We start from the raw sequence: 27,094 nt of genomic DNA, 5'->3' as shown, positions 1-27,094 counted from the left end.
AATTTTAATAAATTTTGCTTCATCTTACCCACCAAAACATTTCTGGCGAAACAGGGAATCGAGATATTACCTTGATAACATGTAATAAGTCTAAAGAATGCCCAAACGAAGGGCCCAAAGTTGTCGACTTTTCGTAGTTTCTCCTCCTCCCAAATACCGTCCAGAAATAAAATATTTATTAATGGGCAAACTATTGGTCTGAAATGAATTATTTTAATAGCAATGAATGATTTTTTATTACTAATTTTGTGATTAGGGCCTATTTTAAAAATTTACATCGATGCAGACGACACACGCAGACGACACGCATTAATGGCATGTACTCTTTTGGGCGAGTTACAAAAAGGACTCCAGGGTTTCCGACTTTTGGTTCCAGGTTTCCGACACTTGGACATCTGGATCCGACGTTTGGACTACTGGTCCCCGACGTTTGGGCGCAACAATAAATTGTTGCTGAACCCAGCGAGCACTACACTTTCCGACAAGAGGACTCCCGTGCCATCGACATTAGGACTTGAGACCTCTTTTTTTTTTACTTGATGATTGGGATTTTAAACGCCAAACGGACTCGCATTTAACGACAAACGGACTCCCGATTTAGCGACAAATGGACTCTCGATACAGGTACACGTAAATGTTTTTTATTTCTTTCACCTATAGTATTGCCAAGTAGGTAGGGTATTTAATTAATGTAATTCCTACAGAGATGTTTTTCTATGATATATCGGCTGATGAATTTTAATATTTGTATTATAGAAAACAAAAGACAATCGACAAACGTCGATAGGAATGCAGCAACAGGTAGTGAACCTGCAAAACGAAATTAATGATTCCCGTAACTAAGGCACCACTCATTGGGATTTACAGTTTATGACGGCTTATTAAAATTCAAAGTGATTGCGCTACTTCGCGAAAGAATGGAGCTTATAAATAAGCCCTACAAAATATACAAGCCCGACTTTTTCTATTTTTTGTAAAAACCTTGATAGTGTTATACAAATACGTGATTGGCATTCCAAATTTAACGAGGATGTTGAAAATAAAGTTTATTTTGATTTGGAACACATAGTTTATGAGTTATTCAAATTCAAAATGGTGCGATAAAAACACATTGTTTTATTAAAATCACTTGATTGACAAGAAAACTAATATTTTATTCGGAATCTTCAAATCAAAATTTAATGCCCAACAAAAAGTATCTATGATGTATCGGTTTATGAATTTTAATATTTGTGTTATAGAAAAAAAAATATTACAATATTATATAAGTATACATCATAGAAAAACATCTGTAGTCCTAATGTCGATGGCACGGGAGTCCTCTTGTCGGAAAGTGTAGCGCTCGTTGGGTTCAGCAACAATTTATTGTTGCGCCCAAAAGTCGGGGACCAGTAGTCCGAACGTCGATTGGCAGATGTCCTTTCGTCGTGTACCAATTGTCCAAGTGTCGAGGTACAGAAGTCCTTGTGTCGGAAACCCTAGAGTCCTTTTGCCAAGTAGCCCAAACGACTCTATCCCCGCATTAATCGCAGCGAAATATGTAAAGGACTACTAGTTTCAATCACAGATGTCGCACACACATGATCAAAAACCAAATCGGTTAAAAAATCATTTCTTTGGCGATTAAGATCAGAAAAGAACGATTGTATTTTCGATCAAAAATTTGATCGGAAATAGGTAATTATGATGTTAAATTTAGGTAGTTTTCCCTAAGATAAACAACATAACCACATGTTTTCAAAATTAGGTAGTTTTAATAACTGATACGCTATTTGTGGAAGACTAAAGTACCGTCTTAGGTAATATTGTATAAAATAGATAAGTGTTACCAAAATATAGGATATTTTCATAAAAATTGAAAATGCATTTTACCCAAAAAGGTAGTCGCTTTTACAGGAAACCTGTAAGTATTTTAACCAAGGCCAAGCATAACAGTTCATTAGTTTCTCTTCAAATGTTATATTCATTTGCCATTTCGTATGCTAAACGACAAATCTAAAACTAGTCTAAGCAATACGTTTACACTCCGTCGTTTCAAATGAAAATTTAGAATTGTTCTCTTAGTGCTGGAATTGCCATCCCTTCTGCAACATACACATATGTGACATTGACGAATGATATTTAAACCATATGTGGTTTATGGTTGTTGTAAATGTTCATATGGACGCCAGTAGTTCCAGAAACCCAGCACATCATCCTTCCTGGTTGGGAAAGTCATTTTAACTCAAGCTTCAGTATAGCTACTACCTAAAGCTGGTCCTATTTTGTCGACGTTCCTCAGATGACTCATCCTTATTCGTTCAACTTTTGTCCATTCGACTTTGGGTCTTGCACTACGCTCAAAGCACCCCTTTCCATACCACACTCGCGGTCGATCTTGTAATGGCCCAGCCTAGAACTAACAAAGTTGAAGTAACCAAACTATAACAATACCTTAGCATAGTCCAACTTGTGTCCATACAACTCACCTAGAAGTCATCGATCAGCGAAGACTGTACTAGTATCTTGGCGATTGACGCAAGTGATGGCGATTCAACTTACATCGCTTGATTGTACACGTTTGTTCACTTTGAACGCTAGCGCCTACGCATCTACGGAGACAGATGATTCCATTCAATCCTTTTGGTGAAAGAATGGACACAGAAAATAAATAAATAAAGAACCTAATTCATACAAATCTTCCATTGTCCCTTGATTCAAATGATGAGAATGAGTTACCGATAAGTCCACGTAAAAAAAATCTGGTTTTAAAGTTATATTACCAATACAGGAATCCACAGGTTGAAACAATAACCATATATGCGCTATTAATTAGTGTTATTTTATTCCTGAACTTCCTGAACTCTCCCTTATTCATGAACAAAGTGAAATTTCGCATATAATTAACTATGACAAAACTTTCTGCCTTTTCGTGGATAAATCAACTAAACGTTTTCGTAGAGGTACCACAATGCTTTTGTAAAAGTAAAAAATAAAAATAAATTTAATAATTTTTAAAAAATCTTTAAATGTGTTTTTTCGGTTTGCGCAGGTCCTTTTCCATGAAAACCACTTTTCTTATGGCTTCAGTAGGCCCTCCCACAGGTCGCTCGTTGACTCTAAAAACACGGCAATATTTCGACGATCGTTACTTCTTCCAGTGGTGCAATTTTTCAAGCCTTTTCAGTTTAATGCTCTATAGGGTTTTTTTTCGTAACGGTTTGGGAATAATTTTTATCTGCTTTCTGTCGTCTAAACGTTTGCTAGAACAGTTAGAGCATGTCTACTGAACTATGATGCTTACGGTCGGGAGATTTTGCGCTTTTCATCTCTCAATCTACAAACATTAGAGAAATGCTATAAAATGCCTTTGTGTAAAGTAGATTGAATTTTAGAGTAGAACAATAACCAGATTTGGAATGGGACTCGGAGGAGGATCATGCCCCAATTGTTGCTCCCACGTGATGTTTTGTGTAACTAGTATGACTTAGTTTCAAATGCTATCAAATAATATGGTATTGGGTAACATCTAATCGAAACAAATTTTTAAAAAATTTTACAGTCTAATATTAAAAAATAATGATAATAGTTTTACAAATGGTGTTGGTTTTTTTCTTTTTAAACCCCACCTTTGTTAGGTCGATTCTCAACAGATTTTTTAATTAGATCTTACATTGATGTTATTAACAGTACAGATTTTCCAGTACCAGACCTATTACTTATAACAAGAAAACCGATTTAATCAGAAGATTGAATCAGTGGGCAATTTATGCCACCTGACGTAATTAGGCTACTACGTAACCTATGGTGTGGCAACAGGAAAACGAAACATGGGTTTCATAATTTCTCCTTAGGATTTTAGGTCTCTTATAAGGAAACCTCCTGCTTGTATTAGCTAACCTTTTTATAAAGAGATCGTAATTACGACGTGCGATATGGAACTTATCAGCGGCGTTTTATTCGCTAGCGTTCACACAGCCGTTTCAACTCAGAGAATGGTATTGATCGGATAGAGCCCGTTTTATTTCTCTGACGTATCGTATCACATAGGAACTACTGAAATATGACGTAGAGATACCATAACCAACTTTTGAAGAAGAACGTTGGAATACGAGGCATGCAAGTGGTAAATTTAATACACTTTTCCCTAAAAAAGGAAAGGTAAGAAGAAAAAAACATCGACAAACTATGAGACTAATGTATGTTTGCGAGCGATTGTAGACGATTGCAATACTGCCTATAAAAAGCAAGAAGTAACCCATCGTCCTATGTACGGAACTCAGCGACTACGTAAATGCGTGTGGTGCGCATTCGGCGTTCTCCGCGCGCTTGCGTAACATCGTTCTGCATTGAGTCATCCACAGTCCAGTCAGTTCGTAGGCGATAACCGCTCAGTTCAGACGTGCTTCTCTCTGTCTGTGTAGTCTGAATACAAAACCTTGACTGAAATAATACACATTATTCTTGAGACAGCCAGCTTTAAAATCTGTTTGATGGTTCTCGTCTTTCTGAACAGAAGTGCTATCCATGTGTCTATCCAAACGACCAGCTGCCGGCTGCTAATATCAACCTGCACATAAAACAAAAAAAAAAGAAAAAGAAAAAGAAAAGAAAAAAAAACCAACAAGTAAGGGATTGGTGCTAAAACTTTCGAGGGTCTTACGGCGCCATCGAAATTTTATTAAGAAGTTCGAATAAGGAAACGTGACTGACGCTGCCCCAACATCCAATAGGGAATAATCAGGTATGGTCAGTATTAATAACGTTTACAAATTCTAATTTAACTTAAAGTTTAAGATGATGTAAAGTCAATTAAAACAACTTTACGATTTTTGCGTACTCAACATAAAAATCTGCTATTAGTCCACAACTTCATAGCATTGCCGATTAGTTAGTGGTAAAAGAAAGCTCGCTAGTATTGAGTTTCTGTTAGTTTCGCTTGGATGTGCTGTTAATTATCTATTGCCCAAAGCTTACGAGTTTCCGCGGAGAAGCGTACAATAGAATACCAAAAGACGAAAGCTCGATATTGAAAATGTAATATTTAATGAGCGACGTGTTTTATTAACATTGCGTCACCTCACGACTGGCAATAGTATCAAATGCAAAGGCTGTGTGGGCCATTTGGGTTGCTTTCCGCGCAGATGCGCAACAAGTACAAGCAAAGGTACTACCGAACTTTGGAACGAGCCTTTTTCTACCTTGTCTCCTATCGGGGTCTTTGAACTTAGTCGAAGCAGGCACTTGCGCGAAGCTTTCTCCCCATTTTGTTTCGTGAAGGCAATTCATTCTTTATCGATCAACCGTGTTTCAAATTGAATAGCAAACAAGGATGGAGCTTGGATTCGGATTGCTTTAGCTTAAACAATCGCTACGACGTTTTCCTATTTTATTCTTAGTCCAGTTCCACATTATCTGCCATTTTCGGCTCTTCGTTACACAAGCAGAACACTTCCCTTAATGTTCTGAGTGCTTGCAGGTATTACATTTGCGCGAAAGTGAGATTCATTTTGCTTCTGACTTGCAAGTTGGTTGTAAGCAGACAGACGAAAACAAAATTACCAACCGTAATTATTGTGTAACCAAGCAAGCAACACGAGTCACCAAACCTGATAATCTGGCAAGGTAAACGTTAAAGCCTTCCTCTTATGCTTTGCCCGGCAGACGACAGGTCTTTTCATAATTTAGTGTCTTTCTTTCACCATGCGAATACAACACGACCAGCCGGTCTGCGCACTCTTCCACTCCCACACAGGATTGACAGTTAATTACTTGTTCAGTTGCCTCTTTTCCACCGTTGGCATACACACAAGGCCAAACAGGCTATATGGTTCGACGAACATTATACTGACGTCATATGCCAGCTTGTGGACGCTGCCTGTAATTTTTTTTTTTTACCTCGTTCATCAGACGGGCATTGGTTAATAGGCATTCGAACATAAAGAGGGGACGACTAAAATGCACTGCGACTTTAGGAGGCCGTGAGGTAATATGTCTCAAAGCCTAGAAGGGTCGTAGTTCTTACCCGACTGCTAGTTCGTTTTTGGCTTTTGTCCAAGCGATGAAAATGGCCCCTGCGTAGTTTTGAAACGACATTTGCATGTTTTTCTTTTCTTCCTCTTCCCGTTTCACTGTCTTTTCGAATACGGATTTGGAAATGGCAGGTAGTGGCAGTACAGACAGTTGTGCACCGTGCTATAAAACCGCTACTAGGTTTGGAAAGGCGCCTTGTTTCGGTGCTGGGTTGGCGACCAATCGATAGTAACATTGTCAGCGAATCGGTGATGTTCGTTGATCTTTCGTCAGGACATAAAAACACTGGACCTTCGAGGGTGGGGCAGGGGATGTAACAACATCGGAGACGTACACAATTCGCTAGCTTGTCTCCAACAAAACGGAGAATAAGAAAAGGTGTGGCTCCTGTTACTGGCCAAAAAAAACGCTCGTTTTTCCTCACCCCTATACCTTTCGTCTCCCTCTCGCTTTCCCAATATTTCCTATTGTTCTCCGCTTTACACGCATGGCTGGATGCGGATCAGCCTACCTGTATCGACCTAACAAGGCCATTTGCAGGAAAGCACTCCCTTTAGTGCTGCTGAATCCCCAACTCAACCGTAACTCACAACAACAGAGTGAATGCAACAACCTAACGTACGCCTGCATTTATATCAGTCTCGTACGCGAAGCTTCCCAGGAAAAAAAAACCTGACTTTGAACGCTAACTTGAAAACTTCAACAAAAAGCGACCCACATGTATTGAAAGAAAATCTTAGCGTAGTCTTCTATAGTTGATTCTACAACGTCGCTCTATAGAATGGAGATTTTTATGATTTGATAACGAACCTTTTTCAGCGGAAAAGCTTGTAAAAGGAAACGTTTATCAACATTAAAAAGAATTTACTCGGTCCAAAGAAGGCAAAACGAGGGTTTTTTTTCCTTTTCTTTCTTAATTTTTTTTTTTATTTTATCCTTTTCCTTTTTGTTTGTTTTGTTGTTGAACAAACTGCAATGTAAATTAATTTGCGGCTGGCATCTGGAGTGTGCAATATTTGATTAGGAATGGAAATTTTTAATTCTATCATCAACGGCCTATCGCAATGACATACTGTCAAATTCTCGAATCCAACTGTTGTCGCTATCTCATTACAATAGTTGACAGTCAATTTAGGTACGGCATGGTTCGTAGGAAAACCAATCCGTTACTGCGTCACATGGAAACAAAGACTTTTGGCTAACAGCAACTATGTTTATAGAAAAAGCGAGAGAGAAAAAAAAATGCTAAAATGTCGTCTACTACGGGCGAACGATTTCGTGAAATGCTGTTTACAGCGAGGAGCAAAGAAGAAAAAAAGATAAAACAACAGCAGGAATAAAGAAACACCAAGGTGACATCTTGATAAGGCGTTTCAGCTTTGGTGCCAAAAATTCTTTAGGACGACGTGCAAGAGTCTCGCCAGAGCGGGAATAGCTAATGAACAAACGGGGACCATTATGCGGCTGCAGCGGCGCATGCTGCAGTGTAAACTGGCTTCATGCCTCAAACTTGCGAATCATTTTTGGTCTTTTGCTCTCAAGACATATCGACCATTTGGTATCTCAAGTGTATTGGCTCAACGTGAGCCCCTTCTTTTCCAGCATCTTCGGTGTCGACTTATCTCAGTTCTTTGAAAGAATAAAGGTGATTTCAACACCTGTTCATCCGCACCAGAAGTCGCCTACAAAATACCATGTCTATTGGCAATCTTTTAGCGCTAAAGTTGGTTTGGGTCCTCTAAGTTTTCCTCGTCTCGTTTGCTCCATTTCCGACAGCCACGTGCGTGTCCTTCCCTGATTTCTTTTTGTTGTTGCTAAACGTCATGATGCTCGCCAGGCACGCAGTGGTACGTAGTAGAGCCACGAAACGCTATCAAGCTGGATAGACTACTGACGCGCAACGTTTTCGGGATCAAAAAAAAAACATCCAACGTATCTTTTCGTTTCTGCTTAGAAGAAATTGGTTGCGCCCTCGTATGAATAGCGCATGCGCGAGAAATCAATTGTGGGAGTTAATGGGATTGTAACGAAGTGTTGCTCCTGCGGAAACAGATTAATGTACTAGAAATGATTTCTGAAAAAATGGCACTGAAACTCATTCAGGCCGTTGGCTTGTAACCTAAACCAATCAGTGATTTACCAACACACACCCTAAGGCGACCGTCAGGAATGTCACACAAAGCCCAGAATTGACACTAGTATACGATTGACGAATGTGCCGACTTCAAGAACATTATTTGCGACATAGTTCTATGGAGAAAATATTAGCACACGCCTGAAATATCGCATTTGCTGTACCAATCACAACACCACTTCAAATTTACCAATAAATTGTCGTACTATAAGTGTCTTGTCGATAACTGCGATATTATTTCGTTCCGCTTCTCTTGTTGGTATTTATCACGAGCAGCCTACTGTACGTGTACCAGCACCTCTATCGTCATCGGCAAAATAAGATAATTTTTTTTTTTTTTGCAAAGACTGAGTCGTGACGAAGAAGTGATATTCAACAATATCTTGTGCTTCAGGTCCCTTGACGCTATAATTGAACATTGCGGAGCGTCTAACTAAATAAGCAGCTGATTGTTGATGTATTCGACGACTTTCATTCGTTTTTGTAAAATAGCTATGCGATCCACCTATTTTTAGTTGACGTTCCGTTTTCAAGTGTGATATTAGCCTACAAAATAAATGAATAAATACGTCGTACAATGGAGAAAAATAAATGAACGATTTGTAACTTCCTGCTGGCGATCGCAATTTCATCAGGATGGTGCGTATGAAAATCGACATTTAGAAAAGCTTTCGAAAAGTAAGGTGACAAATTGTAAGATATCGGCGAGAAGCCAAATTTCATTGAAAAAAAAAATGCAGGAAAGTTTTGAAATTTACTGTAGGGCATAGTTCCAAGGTAAAACTAGAAATTAAACACTTGCGGTTTTATATGGAAACACGTTCAGAACGAAAATGATGAGGGTGAAAATAGATTCACATTTCGGCTTCCCTTATCATTTCAAAGGATCAGATACAATGCCTAATTCCCACAGGCATCCAGAAGAAAGAAATGGAAAAAGAAAAAAAGAAAAATAAGCCTGTATTTTGTTGTTGATCCACCACTAGCCTATATATTTTAGGCCAGTCGAAGATGGGGACCCCTGTGCTATTATTGTTGTTTTTGACAACCACTTAGTCATATAAGTTTCAAAGGAAAATGTAAATAAAAACGTATACTCTAATTTACTGTAGTCTAGTGGCATTTTTGAGAAAAAGTGCGGTTCATTCGATCCTTGTTCGTATCCTCTTTCTTCTTGTCAGATCCAATCGATGTTTGGTGCTGCAGCAGAAAATGCAAGCAGCACGAGTAGATCTAGGATAGTTTCCATAGCACGAGTAAAAAAAAAAAAATTAAAAGAAAAATAAAAATAAAAAATGAAGTAAAATATAAATAATGACGTAAAGCTTTTTTTCCGATTTCGTTACTAACCAAACTGTCAAGCTCAAAGGCAAAATGAGAAGTTTCGTGACATATGTTGATAAGTGGAATGACGGGAAAAAATGATGCATCAATTTGCTAGCAATACAAGCTATGGCATCAGTGGGTGTCATGATAATAAATAGCTTTAACGTAGAACTTCTTCTTGTTTTGACGTGAAAAGTAAGTGTAGGCCTTCCCCTAATTTTTTCACTTTTTTTCTAAGCGGGAAAAAGCTTTTATCTGTGTAAGCGACCTGAGAAGTGATGAAAGGAACGACGAATGATTATCGCGCCCTAATGTACTTTGGAAGACGCCGGGAAGGAAGAGTTGTGTCATACAAATAGGCGACGAAAGAGCTCCATCGTCACCAGTTTTTGAATACGACGTATACAGTTATGAAGGTTTTAGGGTATATGAAGCAACTTATAATAAACTAACAATGTCAATTTAGAAGTAGCGAGAATAAAATCTAGTGAGATATCGGAGCTGCGAAAACCGAATCCTTTCTATATATTTTTTTCTATTTGCCATTTTTACTGGCTACGTTTTAACAGTTGCGCAAGGATTCGCTTCTTGGGACATAACAAAAAACCTTTGAACTATTATGGACACATAAAGAAAGGCGAGGTAAATGTTTATAAATTATTAGCTGTAAAAAAACAAATCTAATAAAATGCACCGTAGTCGATCTACATTTGTTTCTACGGCGTTCCCACAAAGCTATACGGCATATGTTTATTTACGTACCAGCTGCACAGGCTAGATGGTAAAATGAAATTTAACGTCCTACCAAGCATTGAGAACTATTTCTTAAACTTTTTTTCATGCGAAGATAACAAGGCGCCTACGTGAAGTGCACGCCAATGAAGAAAATCAGAAAGAAAAGCAAATCGAAGTAAGCGCGCAGGAAGATTTGGGAGGGTGGCAACTTATTCCTATTTTCTATCAGACGCCGAGAGTGATTTTGAATTTTAAATACAAATCGTTGAATTTTAAGTCAAAGTTCAGAATCTGAAGCCGCAGACTTTCCGTACGCTTGGCATGTTAACAACGAAAACGAACAGTCACGAATGATGATGTATGAAAATAAGAAATGAAAAAAACGATGCGGGAGCACCGAAACTGGAACTTGGAGAAAAAGGGGATTAAAAAGCATTCAAAATAAAAATAACTTAGGGAACAATGAAATGCTGTATAGGCTAAGACTACTATTCTTGCGGCGATGGTGTGACTCTCTTTACTAGCAACATTCCGCGTTTTCTTTCAATTGGAAACCATTTGGTAAGCGATGGCCCTTAACACTACATGAAAAAATATATGTGGGAAAAACAAACAAAACAAAATGCGGCAAAAAATTTAGTTCACGCAAACATCGCGGAAAAAAAAAATAACCTTTCGGACAAGTTTTTGTACTTTCGTCTCATGTTTCCGTTGTTGCGAGCCAAGGTGCGTTGCAACAAGACAGTCATTTCCTATTTCTCAAACATTTCATCCGCAAAAATAGCAAAAGCATGTCTCAGGATTATCAACTAACGCAATTTTCTTTACAAAACCACGGTACAAATTGAAGCGGCTAAAGATAGTCAATGCAACCGAAATAACTCACAGCTCTATCACTCGTGAGTCACGGGAAGAACAACGTATAATCGGCTTTAACTGAGAGGAAGCTTGAGAGATACTTGAGGCTATAGCTTTTTTTCCGCCTTTTTTGGCCCACACTCAAATTCATGTCACTGAGTTGTTCACTTGTTAGAGCCAGGAGACGTGTACCACCAGATATTCTGATACACAGACTAATGTAAACATATGCCAACATGACAAAAATACAAGGTTAAAAAAATGCGAGTGTTGGCCATTTCGTCATGAAATTTGTTAGAACCAAAAAAGGCCTGCATCACTATAATGGATCAAATTTATGTTGTTGAATTTTGTCACCAATATTTCATGTTTCTGAGACGCATACGACACAGTTATATTTGGGAGCTCTCCTTCGTTTTCTTTTTCGTTTTTTTTCTTTTTTTGACACTAGAGGAAATCTTTTCCAATCCCTATTGGGCAACACGTAAATCGCTTTCCACACTCTGATTTATTCACTACTTCCCTAGGAAATTTTTATTGTGAAAAGGTGAGACGTTGGTGGTCCAATCCATTTAATTTTTGCAACATATAAACAAAAAAAGCATGGTTTTTTTTTGTTTGGGGTGACCGTCCGGCAACACGTAAATTTCGTGCTTTCCACTTATTCTCTGATTTATTCACTACTTCCCTACAGTTTGCTTCATTTGCATATTTTTATTGTGAAAAGGCTATTGATTATACATGTTCATCCAATTCTATTGAAACTTCCTCCATCAGCTACACACCAATTTAACACTTGGGCCAAGCAACACCTAAAAAATGCAGGGCATGATGCGCCCCTCTATGCTCTTTGGGGAAAACCAAAAAGCGGTAATCTAAGCCAACTGTATCAGCATGATACTAAATGAAACGCGAACCGAGCGGCTCCAAAGTGAGCATCATCTCCTGTTTTTAGGTGAATGGAAAGAGTGCCCTAGAGCTAAACGCCAGATGGCAGTTTCAAGTAAAAAATCCCTTCGTAAATTCATGAAGTTCGTCGCATTTCAGGAAGAGATATCTGCAAATTGGGCTTGGCCTCAGTCTATCCATGGGTTAGTCGTGACCAGCTCCATACCGGGCGAGACACACGTAAAATGATTTTTTTTTTTTCAACATTTCTTTTACATTCACACCAGAATCATCCGGTAGTAAGCTGTTCCCGGGTAGCCTATGGTTAGACCGGGCCTGTCTGCAAAAGTGGATCGGTGAAATTTGAAGGAAGCCAGCACTACAAGCGGCCGCGTTTCAGGTCGATAGTTTCAAGATTGGCTTTTTTCGTAAACCATGAACTGTGAGTGCAAGAGCAAGCACGCAGGAGTACAAAAGCAGAAAGTGGTTCTAATTCCAAAAACGGGGAAAATGTTGTGAGGGGCGGATACTGTCCGGCACAAAACCATACGACTGTTTTGAGAAAACTTTCCATACATTTATCCACTGTTTCAGGCACTGTGCTTAAACGAGTGGTGACGCCACATTCACGGCCGAACCAAGAAGGCTATTTGACGTTTCATTCCGTTTGGAGCGGATTCTTCTTCTCTGTGTTTAGAACCTTAAACCACTCGTCAGACATCATGTAGCTCTATCTATGCCTTTAATCTAGGCAACGCAGATACTTTTTCATTTGTCCGAACTACCATGACCATGGCCTCATATAATTCAGTTCTAAAGCAGTAGTAAAACGGCAGCTCTTTTTCCGAGTTCGCCAACCACTTGCATGAGCTACAGGGGTATTCAGTTAAGTGTTATTATATATTTTTTCTTTATTTTTTAAACTTCTCCTTCTTCGCCTTTCTACAAATATAAATATTTTTTCCTTTGGAACTTCCGACTCATAGAATCTAGATTTTTTTTTTTTAGGTTTTTCGTTGAAATTTCTTTGTTTCGCCCCGATTTGGCGCTGAACCAGAGAAATGCGTTCTTATGAAAGCAGTAGCATTAGGCCACATGGCTATGTCTCCTTTCGTTCTGACAGAAACATGCGTATCCGAAAATATTTCAACAATAGTTAAAATCAATCCCTTGTTTTGCTATTTGTTACTGTTGATTTTGAGCGTTAACGGTCGTCCGCGATACTAAACACTAGTGGCGATCAAATCATTTGCCAATGATTAGTAGATCAACTTTTTACCAGTCATTTTTCCGGCAACTTTTTCTAACCATTTCGTGGCACGCACAAATCTAAATGCAAACTACATTTAGAAGAGATTCTATTTTTACTGCTAGATGGCGGGCAGAAAATGATTACAGCATTGATCACATCGGCTATCAAATAACAAACCTTTTTTTGTGATTTTACGAACGCAAAATTTGATTATGAGTACGGCAAAACCTGTGTTATGCGGTTGACAGACAAAAGGCATACCTGTTGAAAGCGCATGAAAGGAAACATAAACCGTTTAAAATGATATTAATTTGCTTGTTTCATGATTAGAACCTCTTTGCAATCTTGCTTAAAACAGTCGATACGGTACTTATTCTCGATTTTGATCAGGCGTAATCACTATGTGGAAACGACATTCCCATACTGAAGAACAAAAGCAAAGTTTCCAAATTTCAATAACTTTTCGTCACATGATACCGAAACTTTTACACGACATATTGGCATTGCGCCATACTGCATGACAAACGTAGATCTTCAACACATGTATATACGAACATCTTTGCACTAAAGGAACCATTTCTTGGAAAAAATAAGTCAGATGGCATTGCCAACCAGCCGTATCACCATTTAGACTCCTACAAATGTTCCGAAACTTGCTATGTTGGTTGTCTCTTGGTTGGATTTGAATTTATGTGAAAGAATTTAACGTCTTAAAAGCTTTTCAGAATTTAAAAAATTTTAAGGTTTCATTTTGCCGCCTAACTATCGTTGCTAGAAGGGAAAATGACGAGGAACCGATTATCGTGCTTCGAGACTAATGCGCTAATTTTCCGTTAATAACGAGTGAATTTAATTCAGAAAACCTTCGAATCCTTTTATCATGCTTCGCCGTAACACTAAGGAGAAATTAAAAGAAACTGGAAGGTGGTGGGAGGGAGCAAGGAAGGGGAGATTATGGCGAAAAACAATGTGTGGGGCTGCCAACTAGAGATCGGGAAAAGCGATTGGGTTTGTGAACCGCTGCATGAGATTAGATTATACTAATGTTTTTTGCAGCTTACCTTTTAAAAATGTGCAAGATGTGCTCCAGAAAACAAGGGATTTCCAACAGTATAAAAACAATAAGTTGCCCTCAAAGAGAGCTTAGCAACTATGACCCTATTCATCTGCATGAGGAAGAGTGACGTCGCGAGTGTAGTTAGTGATGCTAAAACTTACGAAATAAGTTTTTACACCTACGAGTTCGTAAGAAAAACATTTTGAAGTAAATACGTCATTCGTCTTTGTAAAAACGAATGAAAGAATTCCGCTGAATTCATTAGATAACCTACTTTCTTTTTTACCATTACATACTCTACTTAATTTTTTTAAAATATTGAACAGTAATTGCACTGGGTTCTCTTTGTTAAAATTCTTGGAGCCGTTTGCCAACCCCCGATCTAAACGATTGCCGTACGTACAGTTCGTTTTAAAAAATCCGACCACACTATTAAAACAAAAAACCCACCTTCCCCATATCGCCGTTCGACACAGTTATCTTGAGGTAATAGGCCGAAAGAAGGGATTGTATTAAAATTGGGATGTAAGCACGGAAAATGCTGATCTCTGCTAGTTCGATATTCGGTTGCCCAAATTTAGTTGTCGAACCTACTAGTTTGCAAGCAAATATTGAAATACTAAGTCAAATGCTGTTTGAAAAGAAAAAGAAATTTAAATAATCCAAGATTTCAGTTAAAACTGATTTGAAAGTAGTAAAAATGTTATCGAACAGTTATTTTAAAACCAAGTCGACAGAACCTTATTAATTAGCTGGGATTACTATGGAGAATAGGTTTTTAAATTCTGACATGCCGACCATTGCACACATTTTTTTGGCATTGTGACAACGTAAATGGCTATCTGGTTGCCATGGCGATTTTGCCGCTGTTTACTTCTAAGCTTTTCTACAACCTCTATCTTAAGCCAATTACACTACGTAGTTATGCTGAGCGATGGTGACTAGTATTGGTCTTTTAATAGGATGAGCTGACTTATTTTTTGCACATACTGTTCCCCGTTTCTGACTTTTTCCCCATGCAAAAGCATAGGGTGAACTCATCGACGGGCGTTGCCATCTCAGCCAACATTTGTTATTTGCTCCTTTTTAAAATTTTATATAACACAATGTTTTTTACATTTTGTAAATATTGTTGTATTCACTGGCTTATTATTTTAACTAAACAAAGTGGCATTTTGGGAGATTTTTCCCAGCTGTCGCGCCAGTATCTTTCGGATTTTTGTATATGGCCCGAGATTTTGCCCTGAATTATGAATAATTCTAGAAGCACTTTAAAATAAGTTCACTATATTTCTTGTGCTACGAGAACACCTACAATAATCTTAGTCATTAAAAATATCACGTTAATTATTCATAATCAAACACAAAGTAGTAAAGCGTGTATGGAATGAACTGAAGAAATATAAGAGGCATTATGCCGAATGAATAAAAAAAAAAAAGGCTAACAAACAAATGTTGAGACAGGCAAAGACGGCAACACCTTGGCCCCCGGTTGCCTTTTTCTTGATGGTTGGCTACCATAGCATGGGGAGAGTCCAATACTGAGAAAGTAACATCCTAGCGTGTCAGAGCATGCTAAATACCGAATTTTACTTGCGCCCCTATTGAGGATAGGTTGCATATTTGCTCTAAGGTATCTTTCTGCTGTTCTCCACTACACCACTGCCGCACTCGTATACTAAAGGTTATTCTTCGCCTAGTGTACGAATAAGTCTTCTTTCTTGTAAACGTGAAACCCAAAAAGTGGCGGAAGCATCGTCAAACGTTTGAAAATTCAGTAAAGTAAGACGATTTGTGTGTTATTTCTAAAAGTCATTGAACTTTGCCAAGAAATGCGCAAGCAGACGCAGTTAATTGTCGCCTTTTTCCCAAGAGAGAATCGTTTTGATGGGGGTGTTACGAAATATGGAATTTCAGCTAAAAAATGTAGGTTACATAACGAAATAACGCATGCCGAGCAAAAGGAGTTTTGGAGACTTGATCTCGTTTGAACTGGCTTGTTAATGACTTGATTAACGTTTTGCATGCTATTAAATCACTGTGCCGATTGTTCAAGTTGTGACGAAACCTTAAAAATGTGCCACTAACACTATCGTTCGTCAAGTGAGAAAAAGGCTACACGCTGGTTGCACTATGAAGAACCCTATTTACGACAAACAGGAACTCGATCAATGTAGTTATACCCGGGTAACGTTTTTGTTAGCATAGTTTCAATAAACCGCTCAATAAAAAAAAAAATTGGCGAAGCACACGAAGCAGCTTTTAGTACACACGAAAAAGTGGGTACATTAGGCTACGTACTCCTATTTTAATCCATGCATAAAACCCCGCCATTTAAGAAATCAGTGATGTTATGTAAGACACTTCATATACTGTTCTTTTATGCGAGGTGTGCATTGTAATTCTACCACCGCGCCTGCCAATGAAATATAACCTTCAGCATGGCCTAATGAAATGGTTTTTGCACGTATTAGTTAAATAACAAAATGTTAACATATTGAATTTTCAATTTTCACGCAACATGAATCATTCTGTAATTAATATCATGGATAGGGCATTGAAAAAACTGCTAGAGATACGAAATGTATCTCAGGAAAAAGGTTTGGTTAACAGGCTGAAAAATTCATCAAGAACGCCAGCTATAGTGATTCACTGGGAAAACCGATTGGACTGTAAGTTCATGTTAGCTTTTGATTACCCCTACCCAGAGTAAAGTGGCAAAAACATGGGGGCATTTGTTAGCGTTAGAATTGGGAGAAAGAGTTATGGCCGGGTAAGGGGCGGTCGGTGCCACCAGGTGACATTTGTTGAACGGGTCAATCGTTCCTACGCGGGTCAAGATACATAAAATGTTTTTAAGATATCGATCTCATATAGTTAACACGTGTCAGCGGAAAAATGTATAGAGCAATTAATTTACTTTTTTTTTGCCACTCATTTTCTAAAAGTGTTATCTACGCAAAAGTTAAACGCAAAAAAATGCATTAGCAATTTTTTGCGATTTCTCACTCATTAACGTAGCGATTCAAGTGTAAGGTATTGGACTTTACGGTGTTACGGAGTTTTTGTTTACGGAGTTTTCTAATGCTAACGAAACAAGCTTTCGACATACCATATCACTACGTCTGTGAATCTGATCGAAACGCTTAGTATACGAATGAAATAAAAAGCTAAAAAAAAACAAAAAAAAAAACAATATTGGTACTGCCTTAAACGGAATTTTTAGTTAACCGTTAATTAGCGAAATTTTCAGGGTATTGTTGATGTGATTCCAACTTAACCTTATTTTATAAGTTTCTATAAACAAAATTCACTGTGCGCTCTGATGTCAGGTTTATTAGTAAATGTAAAATTAGTTATGACGTAGGCCCTAAATACTAACAGAATTTTTTACCACCTACTTTTTTTAAAGAACCTTCGCAAATGCGGGAGTTCTAGTTTGTTGAAAACTTCTGTCCCTCAACTGAATAGGTTCACACTTTCGCATTTTAGTATTGAAATGACTATTTTTTTTTTTTTTTTTAAAGTTTTGTTTGGATATTTCCCAAATTGTGAGTTACTGCCTGTACGTGATTCCGTGGCTAAACTGATTAACGAATCCGCGTTAAATAAGGCCGTTGCCTATCCTTTTCAATTCTCTGATATTCTTTCACCATCTTAATGGGCAAAAGTTTAGCAGCTTGCGCAGCTAGTCATGCTTGCTATTGCAGGAGGCAACTGCTCCTACTGCATGAACGAATGTTCGCCGTGCGATGACATTTTGTATTTGGTGTCTTAGCGAATTTACGTTACTTTCTTCTGACTATTCATTGCTAGAAGGAGAGCTCAACTTTAAAAACATTAACTTATCCCAAAGAATACTTTGCCTACAAACACCACGACTGATGCGCTGGGGAAACAAGGGGAAGGACGGGGGAAAATCTCGCAAAGTACACGTCATATAAATAACTATATACAGTCTGTACAGTCTGTGTATTTATATTATATCATTTTGGGAGGGAAATAATTCCGTAACTCCTGTTGCGTCGAAAATGATTGTATTTTGCAACGTTTGTCTGCATAGAATGGCGAATAGAGCAATTAAATTCCTACTTATTTATTTACTTTTTCTTGCTTTGCGACAAATTAAATTGTACTGTCGTTTAATACTCGTATCTTTGGCTGACAGCGATACATTCTCTATGATGTACAGCGTGTTTCGGGTAGCCAAATAGGTTTTTGTGTCGTCATTCTTTTGCAAATATTATCAAGTTTCAAAAATAATTACCGAAAAACTTAAAAAACCAGCTGTGTGTGGAAAAATCTTTACTACACGGCGTTTTTCTATGTTTTCTATTAAACAAAAGAATATTTGGTCATACACTTGGGGCTTTTTAACGTGGTGCCTGGAACTTTCGTTCTTGCCGTTCTCCTTCAGTTCTAACGTGGCCGTAGCAGTGTGAATATTAGTCATAGCCATTTGTTAGCTCATATTGACGGTAGCTTATTAGAACGTCCCAAAGGTCAACTGGCGATAGGACATCTTGTTACGTAGACTACCCACATAGCATTTTTTTTCGAAGCAATTTAACCTTGATTACTATATTCGAAGAGAGTGGTTGGTAAGGAACATGTTAGACGGCGATGGTGTCATGAAAACACTGTTGGCATAGTTCTGTGTCGGAGACAGCAAATTTGCAAAAGGAATATCGTAACTAGGCTAGTCGTTTCAGGTGTACCTAACAATGGTATTACCGGTTATTAAGTACACGTCCATTCATAGACACATCTCACAGTCAACTTATTATTAAACTTATACAGGAAAACAGACAATACATGGAATATACTCACACTAGTCCCATGAGGAAACTAATTCTACCGACATCAATTGCATCGCTGCTGCTATCCTGCCTCTTTATACTGTTTCTGGCGGTGACAGTGAAAGCGAATACGCAGTATGTCGTTCCTTGCAGCTTCAACCCCATGTGTTCGTGCAAGATGTCACAATCGTCACTCTTGGTCAAAAGAGACGATTATTTAAAGGAAATGGATGTGCAAAACCGAACATCATCCGAGTTGGCAGCGGATGGAACACAGAAAGAGAGTAGACTGGAAGAAGATATGTCCACTATCATGGAGGCTGGCAGCATGGAACAAGCATTCGACGTGTCATGTGTTGGCGTCCCATTTGCATTTTTACCAGGTACGCGAGTGTTCGAAGCTCAAATTGTGAAATGTCCTTCTAAATCCGTTTCTAAAACAACTATGATCCAAAATTGAGGTTGAGAACCGTCATTTATTTGCTTATTCACCTTCTTTCCAGCCTTGTTCTGCTAATTTAATATCAGCTACTCTGGCTTGGTTCCCTATTTGCGAATATTGTCACAGTACGTTGGATGAGGGCAATGTTTGTTTTTTTCGTAAATATCGTTTTTAACCGGTTATTGCAAATCCGTATCGCTTTAAGATGTATGCATGAATTATACAATCTGTTCTGTGACGCTTGGTCGCAATTCAGCATTGCCATCTGGAAAGCTTTCCCATGTGGACATAGTTAGCTCTGGGTTGGAAGTCGCTGAGCTAATCTCTCCCTCGAGGATTTCTTCTTCCATCGCGCCACGCATCCAAATCGAATCGTTACGTCTTATGAGCAACAAGATCTGCCACATTGATGATAATTTATTCAGGTAACACATAGTTCATAAATTGAAGCCTTAATCTTAAGAAAATTGTGACGAATGGACATATAACCATTTTAGAGGTATGGAAGATGATTTGAAATCGTTGGACCTGAGTTATAATGAATTGGACGAGATTCCGGTTGGTCCTCTGCATACTCTGCGAGCATTGGTGTGGGCGAATTTTCACAGGTAAAAGTACTTTAAAATATTAAGAAGTCAAACAATATTTCAAACAGCTATTTTTTTAAAACTGAAATTCTCATCCGGCAGCATTTACTCATTTTAAATGTTTTTTTTTTCGTTTTTCCCTTTTTTTTCCCATTTCAACTTGTAAATGTTTTAGTAACCAGATTTCGTCATTAGAAGGACTAGGGCAATTATGGACTCATTTATCGCCCAGCTTAGACGCTCTTTTTCTGGGAAACAATGACATTATGGCCCTTCAAAGATCGAAAAGCAATGGTAATTATATTACTTTGCTCATTAAATGGCTTCTAAGCAAAAAAAAACATGGTTTCCATCCCTTCAACAACTACTGGCATTGATCGATCAAATGTATTTATGCGGCTCTTCATTACGCAAAAGGATCAAAAGCACAAAAATAAGATTCACTTTTCTTTTTTCTTAAATAATACGTAGCATATTGCATCCACATTTATAGCGGTAAAAGATCAGCTCGGAATCGACTACCGATATCGATTATTAGGTTGAACATTTGACCAAAATGGAAATAACATTTGGCACACGTACTAGTACGTTTTCTTAATACACTGAGAAGTACACAACTGGAAGCCAATGGTGCGGTAAACTGAGACATATAGAGACATAATTTTAGTCGTGGCTCAAAGAAAACCTACATTAAAAAATAGTTGTGCACTCCTTAGTATTTGTAATACTATTTACTTGATAAATATCTTGACAAGTTACGCAGAAAAAAAGCCAACGTGCAGGTGTCCTAGTCTGTTCTCCTTTAGTTTCAAAAAAAATTTACTAACATCGATTTCAATAATGGATGAGGTCCACGTGACCCTAAAGGATTGGGACGCATTGGTAAAGATTATCGATTAAAGCAGCAACAGTGCGTTAACAAACACGAAGTAAAGATAATTTTTGTTGCATACTATCATTACCCTTATTTGAAGTTTCTGCCCACGTATGAATGGATAGCAATTAAAATTACATCTCCCCTTCAAACACAAAAAACAAATGGTTGTATTTTGTGTTTTTCGTTTGGTTTTCGTTTTCGTTGATCGTTGGCATGTCATCCAGGAAATCAAACAATTTTAGGCGTATGCCTAATCAAATTTCGTGAATAATTTTTTTTTAGTTTCATTGGCAAAAACTGCCAACGTTGTTTGTCAAATTGTGGGTTGTTAGTTCTTACTTCCTAGAGATTTCCATAGAATGTTTTTCATTTCATTTTGTTCGTTCTGATTCCACATTTTGAAATTCTAAGATGGAAATATTCAGCTTTTTCTATTTCATTTTTAAAAATATACAGTAATATTCATAGCACATAGCTATACACGTCGCATTATGATTTCAGTTGTGCAACGAAGCAATTTTCATTAAAAAATAATATGGCCTAAGTTCCAAAACTATTAATAAAATTTGTTGAATTTTTTGTTTTTTAAATTGAAGATCAAGGATGGGATGGCTGGGGCCATTCTCTTGCATTACTGCGGAATTTGAACTGGCTCAACTTGGATGGTAAAGCACTAAATGTATATTTTAACAGTTAGTTCAGCCACTTTTATAATTGACCAAAACTTAGGCAACCAACTAACGGATCTACCAACAGACACTCTACCACGTCAACTGCACACACTAAGTGTTGCTCATAATCGTATAATAAGGTTTCCGAGCAAGTGTGTTGAGCAACTTCGTGATTTACGATGGCTCGATTTGCGGGGCAATTTCATCAGTGAATTACCGATTGACACCATTCGTACAGAGCCGGGCTCCAAGTTGCGACTGAAAAAGTTAGATCTAGGAGAGAACTTGATTAGTTCTTTGCAAGGAGGAGCAATGTTCAACCGCAGTCTTCACGTTCGCGATCTCTACCTCGACTATAACCGAATACCTCGAATACCTGATTCGGCATTTCGCGGCACGAACGTGAATCGCTTGTATCTTGCTGGGAACGGGCTGTTTAGTATTGACGAACGGGCGTTCCACTCATTATCGTCAACCCTGACACTACTTGATTTGGATAGGAACAAACTAAGTACCTACCCGGCAGCGCTCGATCATCTGAAAAAGTTACGGTTTCTTTATTTGACAAATAACCGCATGTCTTATTTACCTCATGGTACTTTTGCTAGCTTCGGCTTGCAACTAGAAGAATTGAATTTAGCAAGTAACAGATTAGGTGAGCTTTGGTTCATTTCAAATAACGTTTGGCACGCTTTACTGTGTTTCACTAAAAATCGTTTCGAATTATTTAGAAGACTTCCCAGCCACCGCTCTTCGAAATTGTCCGAAATTGATTCACCTAAACCTAGCTCACAACGTGATTGAAAATGTAACGAAAGACATGTTTTACGGTTGGGCAGAAAGCATGGAAATTCTGAATTTGAAAGGAAACAAGATCAAGGAATTGCCATCACGTCTCTTCCAACACTCTCTCAAGATCCGCGAACTAAGCCTGTCTTTTAATCCATTGAAGGCTATCAGTGATGACGCATTTGTAGATATCGCGGATACGCTAGAATCACTAGAACTGAACATGGTGTTTGAGGAGGACTCGTTCCCCGTTGCACTGCTGCGATCTTTGCGTCAACTAAGGTGGCTATCGTTGGAATCCAATGGCATTATGTCATTACCAGCTTTAACGCTGGATCTTGATAAACTCCAGTACCTGAGTTTAGAGGGAAACCGAATCGCTGCATTAAATAGCAAGTTTTTCAGAGGTGCAAAGCTACGCTCGCTTCGAGATGTACGTTTATCTCACAATCGTATCCAATTTCTACCAAAACACACTTTCCACAATCTAGGTACTGGTTTCTTCATGTTAATGTTCATAGTTTTACAGTATGTAGTAAATGCTTGTTTTTATTTTCATCATTTAGAGGCAGTCACTAACGTCGCACTTGCAAGCAATCGCATTCAAGTTATTCAACATTCTGCGTTTGATCACTTACCGAAACTTGTAACACTGAGTTTGGCGAATAACCACATCGACAGACTAGAGGCCGGCGCCTTTCTACGGCTTCCTAGCTTACTCAAGATTGATCTTCAATCAAATAAACTACAAGAATTTAGCTGGGATGCTATATCCAATTGCACGAATGTGTTCATGGCGGCAAGTCTCAATCTATCAAACAACTTGATAACTAGTCTCGAATACGGCGCAGAGCTCGAGACCAACCGGCTCCATATGAAATCCATCGATTTGAGTCATAACATGCTGGCGATTTTCCCTAACACAGATTTTCTATCTGTAATTGCTGTTGGTAGCCTAAAGAGACTACTACTTGGGTATAATAAGATCAAAACGCTGCCTGATCGGATGCTGTCTACAAGTTGCCAAAATTTGCAAGTGCTGGATGTGCAACACAACCTTATACAAGAAGTGGGGCGCTACACCTTGATGGGCGCCACCAGCTTACAGAGCGTTGATTTCAGCGGAAACCTACTTGAACAACTTCCAATGAACTTCTTTGCTAACCTAAGGCGGTTGCGCATTGTTAATCTCTCGAATAACCGAATACGTTTAATTTCGAACGATATCTTTGACGGAACGGCCATTGAGACGTTAAGCATCGCCCATAATTATTTGACCAAATTCCCCAGTTCTCTGTCATCTATATCTTCAACTTTAATTAACCTGGACGTTTCACACAACCAAATCGATCACTTAGATGCCGTAATGTTATCCTACACACCTAATCTGGTTTCCTTGAACTTGGCGCATAACAAATTGACTTTGTTATCCGACAATGTTTTTTCTTACCTCAACGGACTGGTATCTCTTGACTTAAGTTACAATGCCATCAGGGCTAATTTCAAAGAGCTGTTTCACGAAATTCAACATGTAAAAAAATTGAATCTGGCAAGTACTGGCATCAACAATTGGCCACATCTCCCATTGCCAAGTTTGATTGCTTTAAACCTATCGTACAATGCACTGGATTGTCGGACGATTAACGAGATCCCAGCCAACACAGTAATTCGCCTTGGACGCATAAGAAGTCTTGATCTGTCGCGGAATCGCTTCACTGTTGTTCCTAGCTTCCTGTGGCAGTATATGCCTCTACTGAAGCATTTGGATCTTTCGTCTAATCCCATCCGTAGCATCAACCGTGACAGTTTCGCCGGCTTAGTCAGAGTACAAACACTCAATCTTCAATCCGTTGGGGTTCCTGTACTCGAAAACGTCGACAGCGATTCGTTGCATTCGCTTTTTTCCTTAACTCAAATAAAGATGCAGACGTGGCCTGGATCGCATCTTTCTCAGATATTGGGCGGATTGCGTGGTTTACGCAAACTTGATATTGAAGTAAGAGGCCCTGTTCTTTCCTCCCAATTGAACTACATCGCCACAGTTGATGCAGCACCAAAGTTGAAAGACATTGAAGTATCTGGATCCTTTCTCAAGACCATAAATCCAGATGTCTTCGCTAACACTGGAATTCACACTATGCCAGAATGCAGCATTTCCCTCAAGGTATTGGATGTTTGGTCTACTTTATAGGGCTTGTATAGTAGCCTAGCCTTAGAAATGTGATTGCCTTTATTCGCCTAATAATGATTTGACGAATGGGGAAGGGAGCAGAGGAGTAGAAGAGTGGTGTAATTAAAAGAATTATAATATAATTATTCAAAATACTAACTTTTTTTTTATGCCTCCAGCACACTGCAGTGAGGTATTTACCGGAGCGGTTTGTAAATGGCCTCGAAGGATGCACTTCCCTTGCTTTAGATTTGAGGTCAAACGCCTTGCAAACGATCGAGTTACAATCTATCAAAACTAATAACTCGCTGTCGGGGACGTCAACAAAACACCTCGCAGGTAACAAATTTTTACACATACAGTATACTGAAAGAGAGGAGTAATATTTTTTCTCTGACACCGAATAAAAGGTGGCCTTTGGTTGGAAAGCAACCAGTTAACGTGTTCCTGCGAAAACGCTTGGATTGCAAAATGGCTGACAAGATGGAATTTAGAGACAACTTCCATGGGACATTTAATAATTAGATTGCCCGATGAAATTCTTTGTCGAGATCCCGCCAGCCTCAAATTTAATAATCTATTTGATCAACCAATAAGCATAGAGGCATGTAGTAATTCAGCAATCACTGCTCTTCGCTTTTCTGTTCGAGAGCAATTTTCTATTGTATTTTTTGTGTTGGTATCCCTTCTATATGTTTTGTGAGAAACGTAGAAGGTTCAGAGTAGAGGTGAACCTGCTGCTACCCGACTGATCCTCAGGGTATGAAAATTTTCATCTCATTCGACGTCTACAAACAACAGTCATACGTACATCTTGGTATAGGTGTTTGCAATCTAAAAATCAATTGCACCTTGAACGTTACCAAGTGGTAACTTACGTCACATTTTTACTTCACCAAAAGAAGGTTACTGCAATATTAGTATAAGCATTCATTTTTGACAGACAAAAGCAATGATGTGTATACTTTACCTATCGGTTTAAAAAAAATAGCCAGTGGTTTGCGATTAAGTTCAAAAGGCGAATCTCTGAAGGAGTTAGACTACTTGGGGAAAAAAGAGACTAATGAGAGAAAAATTCCTACGGAATTTTTTGATAATGTTATATGAACGTTCATTTCGGATTATGGGAGATATTAAGTATATTTATCCTACAATGATTTAAGTTTAAGCTAAAGTGCAGTTTTGGGGAATGGGATCAACAACTGACCAAGCTCAACAAGCGGTTTAAGAAAAAATTATAGAACTAACAATGCGGATGTTGTTCGCCTTTTTCACGGCAGTCAGCGTTGATAACTGAGCCGTCCACAGGGAAAAGTCGGCAGTCTTCACTTTTATTTAGAGCTTGCGGACTTTTCAGGATATTTAACTTAAATATTTGACGTGAAGACGAAACCCACTTAAGACAAAAGTTCAATAAATTTCATCATAGAAATAAAAACCCTCAGCAGAGAGGCTACTAATGTAGCGTAAAAAAAAAAGTTTTTTTCACGTTTTTGCTACAATTTATTGTTCATTTTCTAGCAAGATAGTTTGAATGTTGTTTCAAAATTTTTCGCACCTTAATTTTCCATATCTGAATTTTTATTTTAAAAAAAAATGCGTTGTTGGTATAATCGTCCACTTAACTCACCTTCTGCAATCCGAGTCCGAACGATCTATCTGGTAATGATTTCTTGTTTCCTTTAAGCCTCTTACGTTCTGCCGTTCTCCAGCGTTTAACCCAGGATGAAAAAAAAACAAAAAACAAACGATCTTTGACTGAACATATAACGCTTTTATGAGAACAAATAGGAGCGAAAACGATATTTGCATATTTGAAACAGTCAATATGTTCACAGTTTTTTCCTTGCTAAAAGAAAGGTTGGGACGATCTGCTATCATTTGCTTAAAATAACTTCCGAAAAAACCTTTAATGATCGTCAACATTGGTCATTTTTCAGACTTTCTTATGGTACAGAAAATGTTAATTGCATTACTACTGCCAGCTACAGGCAAATATGTTACCTTTAGTGTCACTAACGCGTCTTTTAATATTTATTTTAGCTATTCACAAAAACATCGGTCTGGCATATTTTATCCCAGATTTTATTTGTACTGAAGGTGTCTCGACCAGGATAAATTTACTTTGAATTGCTTCGCAACTAGTAGTTCCAAGAACTGGATACTTTAATGTCGTATGTGTTAGATGATCTCTGTGTATATGATTTGCTTGAGCACAAATTTCACTAATCACTGAACCATTTTGATTATAAATTAGTATTCAATGTCATAACGGTGCAACCCTGTGATATATTCTGAAGTGTTGAGGCAAACACTGTACTAATAATTTGTATTTTCACACTGTATATAATAGCAAATATAAAAATTATTCGTTCTATACAGAAAATGTAAACAAACAAATAAGTAAAATATCTGAGTAATCATCGTCTGTGATTATATTACGAAAGTAAATTACTTTTGATCCTAAGGGTGTAGATGATTTGCTCTTCAACTGCAT

The 27,094-nt window shown here is 38.2% G+C and overlaps 1 protein-coding gene across 1 annotated transcript; it reads left to right on the top strand.

Annotated features, from left to right (window-relative positions):
• Positions 1 to 4,364: 4,364 nt before the first annotated feature.
• Positions 4,365 to 27,011, top strand: LOC130697304 (chaoptin-like). Its single transcript, XM_057520226.2, has 11 exons — positions 4,365 to 4,723; positions 19,063 to 19,444; positions 19,760 to 19,928; positions 20,001 to 20,111; positions 20,266 to 20,384; positions 21,564 to 21,632; positions 21,697 to 22,293; positions 22,370 to 22,918; positions 22,994 to 24,591; positions 24,777 to 24,936; positions 25,008 to 27,011. The coding sequence occupies exons 2-11, from the start codon at positions 19,078 to 19,080 to the stop codon at positions 25,298 to 25,300; spliced, it is 4,032 nt and encodes a 1,343-aa protein (XP_057376209.1). The 5' UTR covers positions 4,365 to 4,723; positions 19,063 to 19,077; the 3' UTR covers positions 25,301 to 27,011.
• The last annotated feature ends 83 nt before the right edge of the window (positions 27,012 to 27,094 follow it).

This window comes from Daphnia carinata, chromosome 9 (genome assembly GCF_022539665.2).
Source record: "Daphnia carinata strain CSIRO-1 chromosome 9, CSIRO_AGI_Dcar_HiC_V3, whole genome shotgun sequence".
NCBI lineage: Eukaryota > Metazoa > Arthropoda > Branchiopoda > Diplostraca > Daphniidae > Daphnia > Daphnia carinata.
The sequence above is the reverse complement of the archived record's forward strand: the minus strand, read 5'-3'. Positions and strand labels throughout refer to the sequence as shown.

What these genes read in the sequence shown, in the direction of transcription:
- LOC130697304 (XM_057520226.2), top strand. Translation starts at nt 19,078, where the DNA reads ATGGAATATACTCACACTAGTCCCATGAGGAAACTAATTCTACCGACA. An exon ending in GTGTGGGCGAATTTTCACAG is followed by an intron (nt 20,112 to 20,265) that starts GTAAAAGTACTT and finishes TAAATGTTTTAG; the next exon opens with TAACCAGATTTCGTCATTAG. An exon ending in ACACACTTTCCACAATCTAG is followed by an intron (nt 22,919 to 22,993) that starts GTACTGGTTTCT and finishes TTCATCATTTAG; the next exon opens with AGGCAGTCACTAACGTCGCA.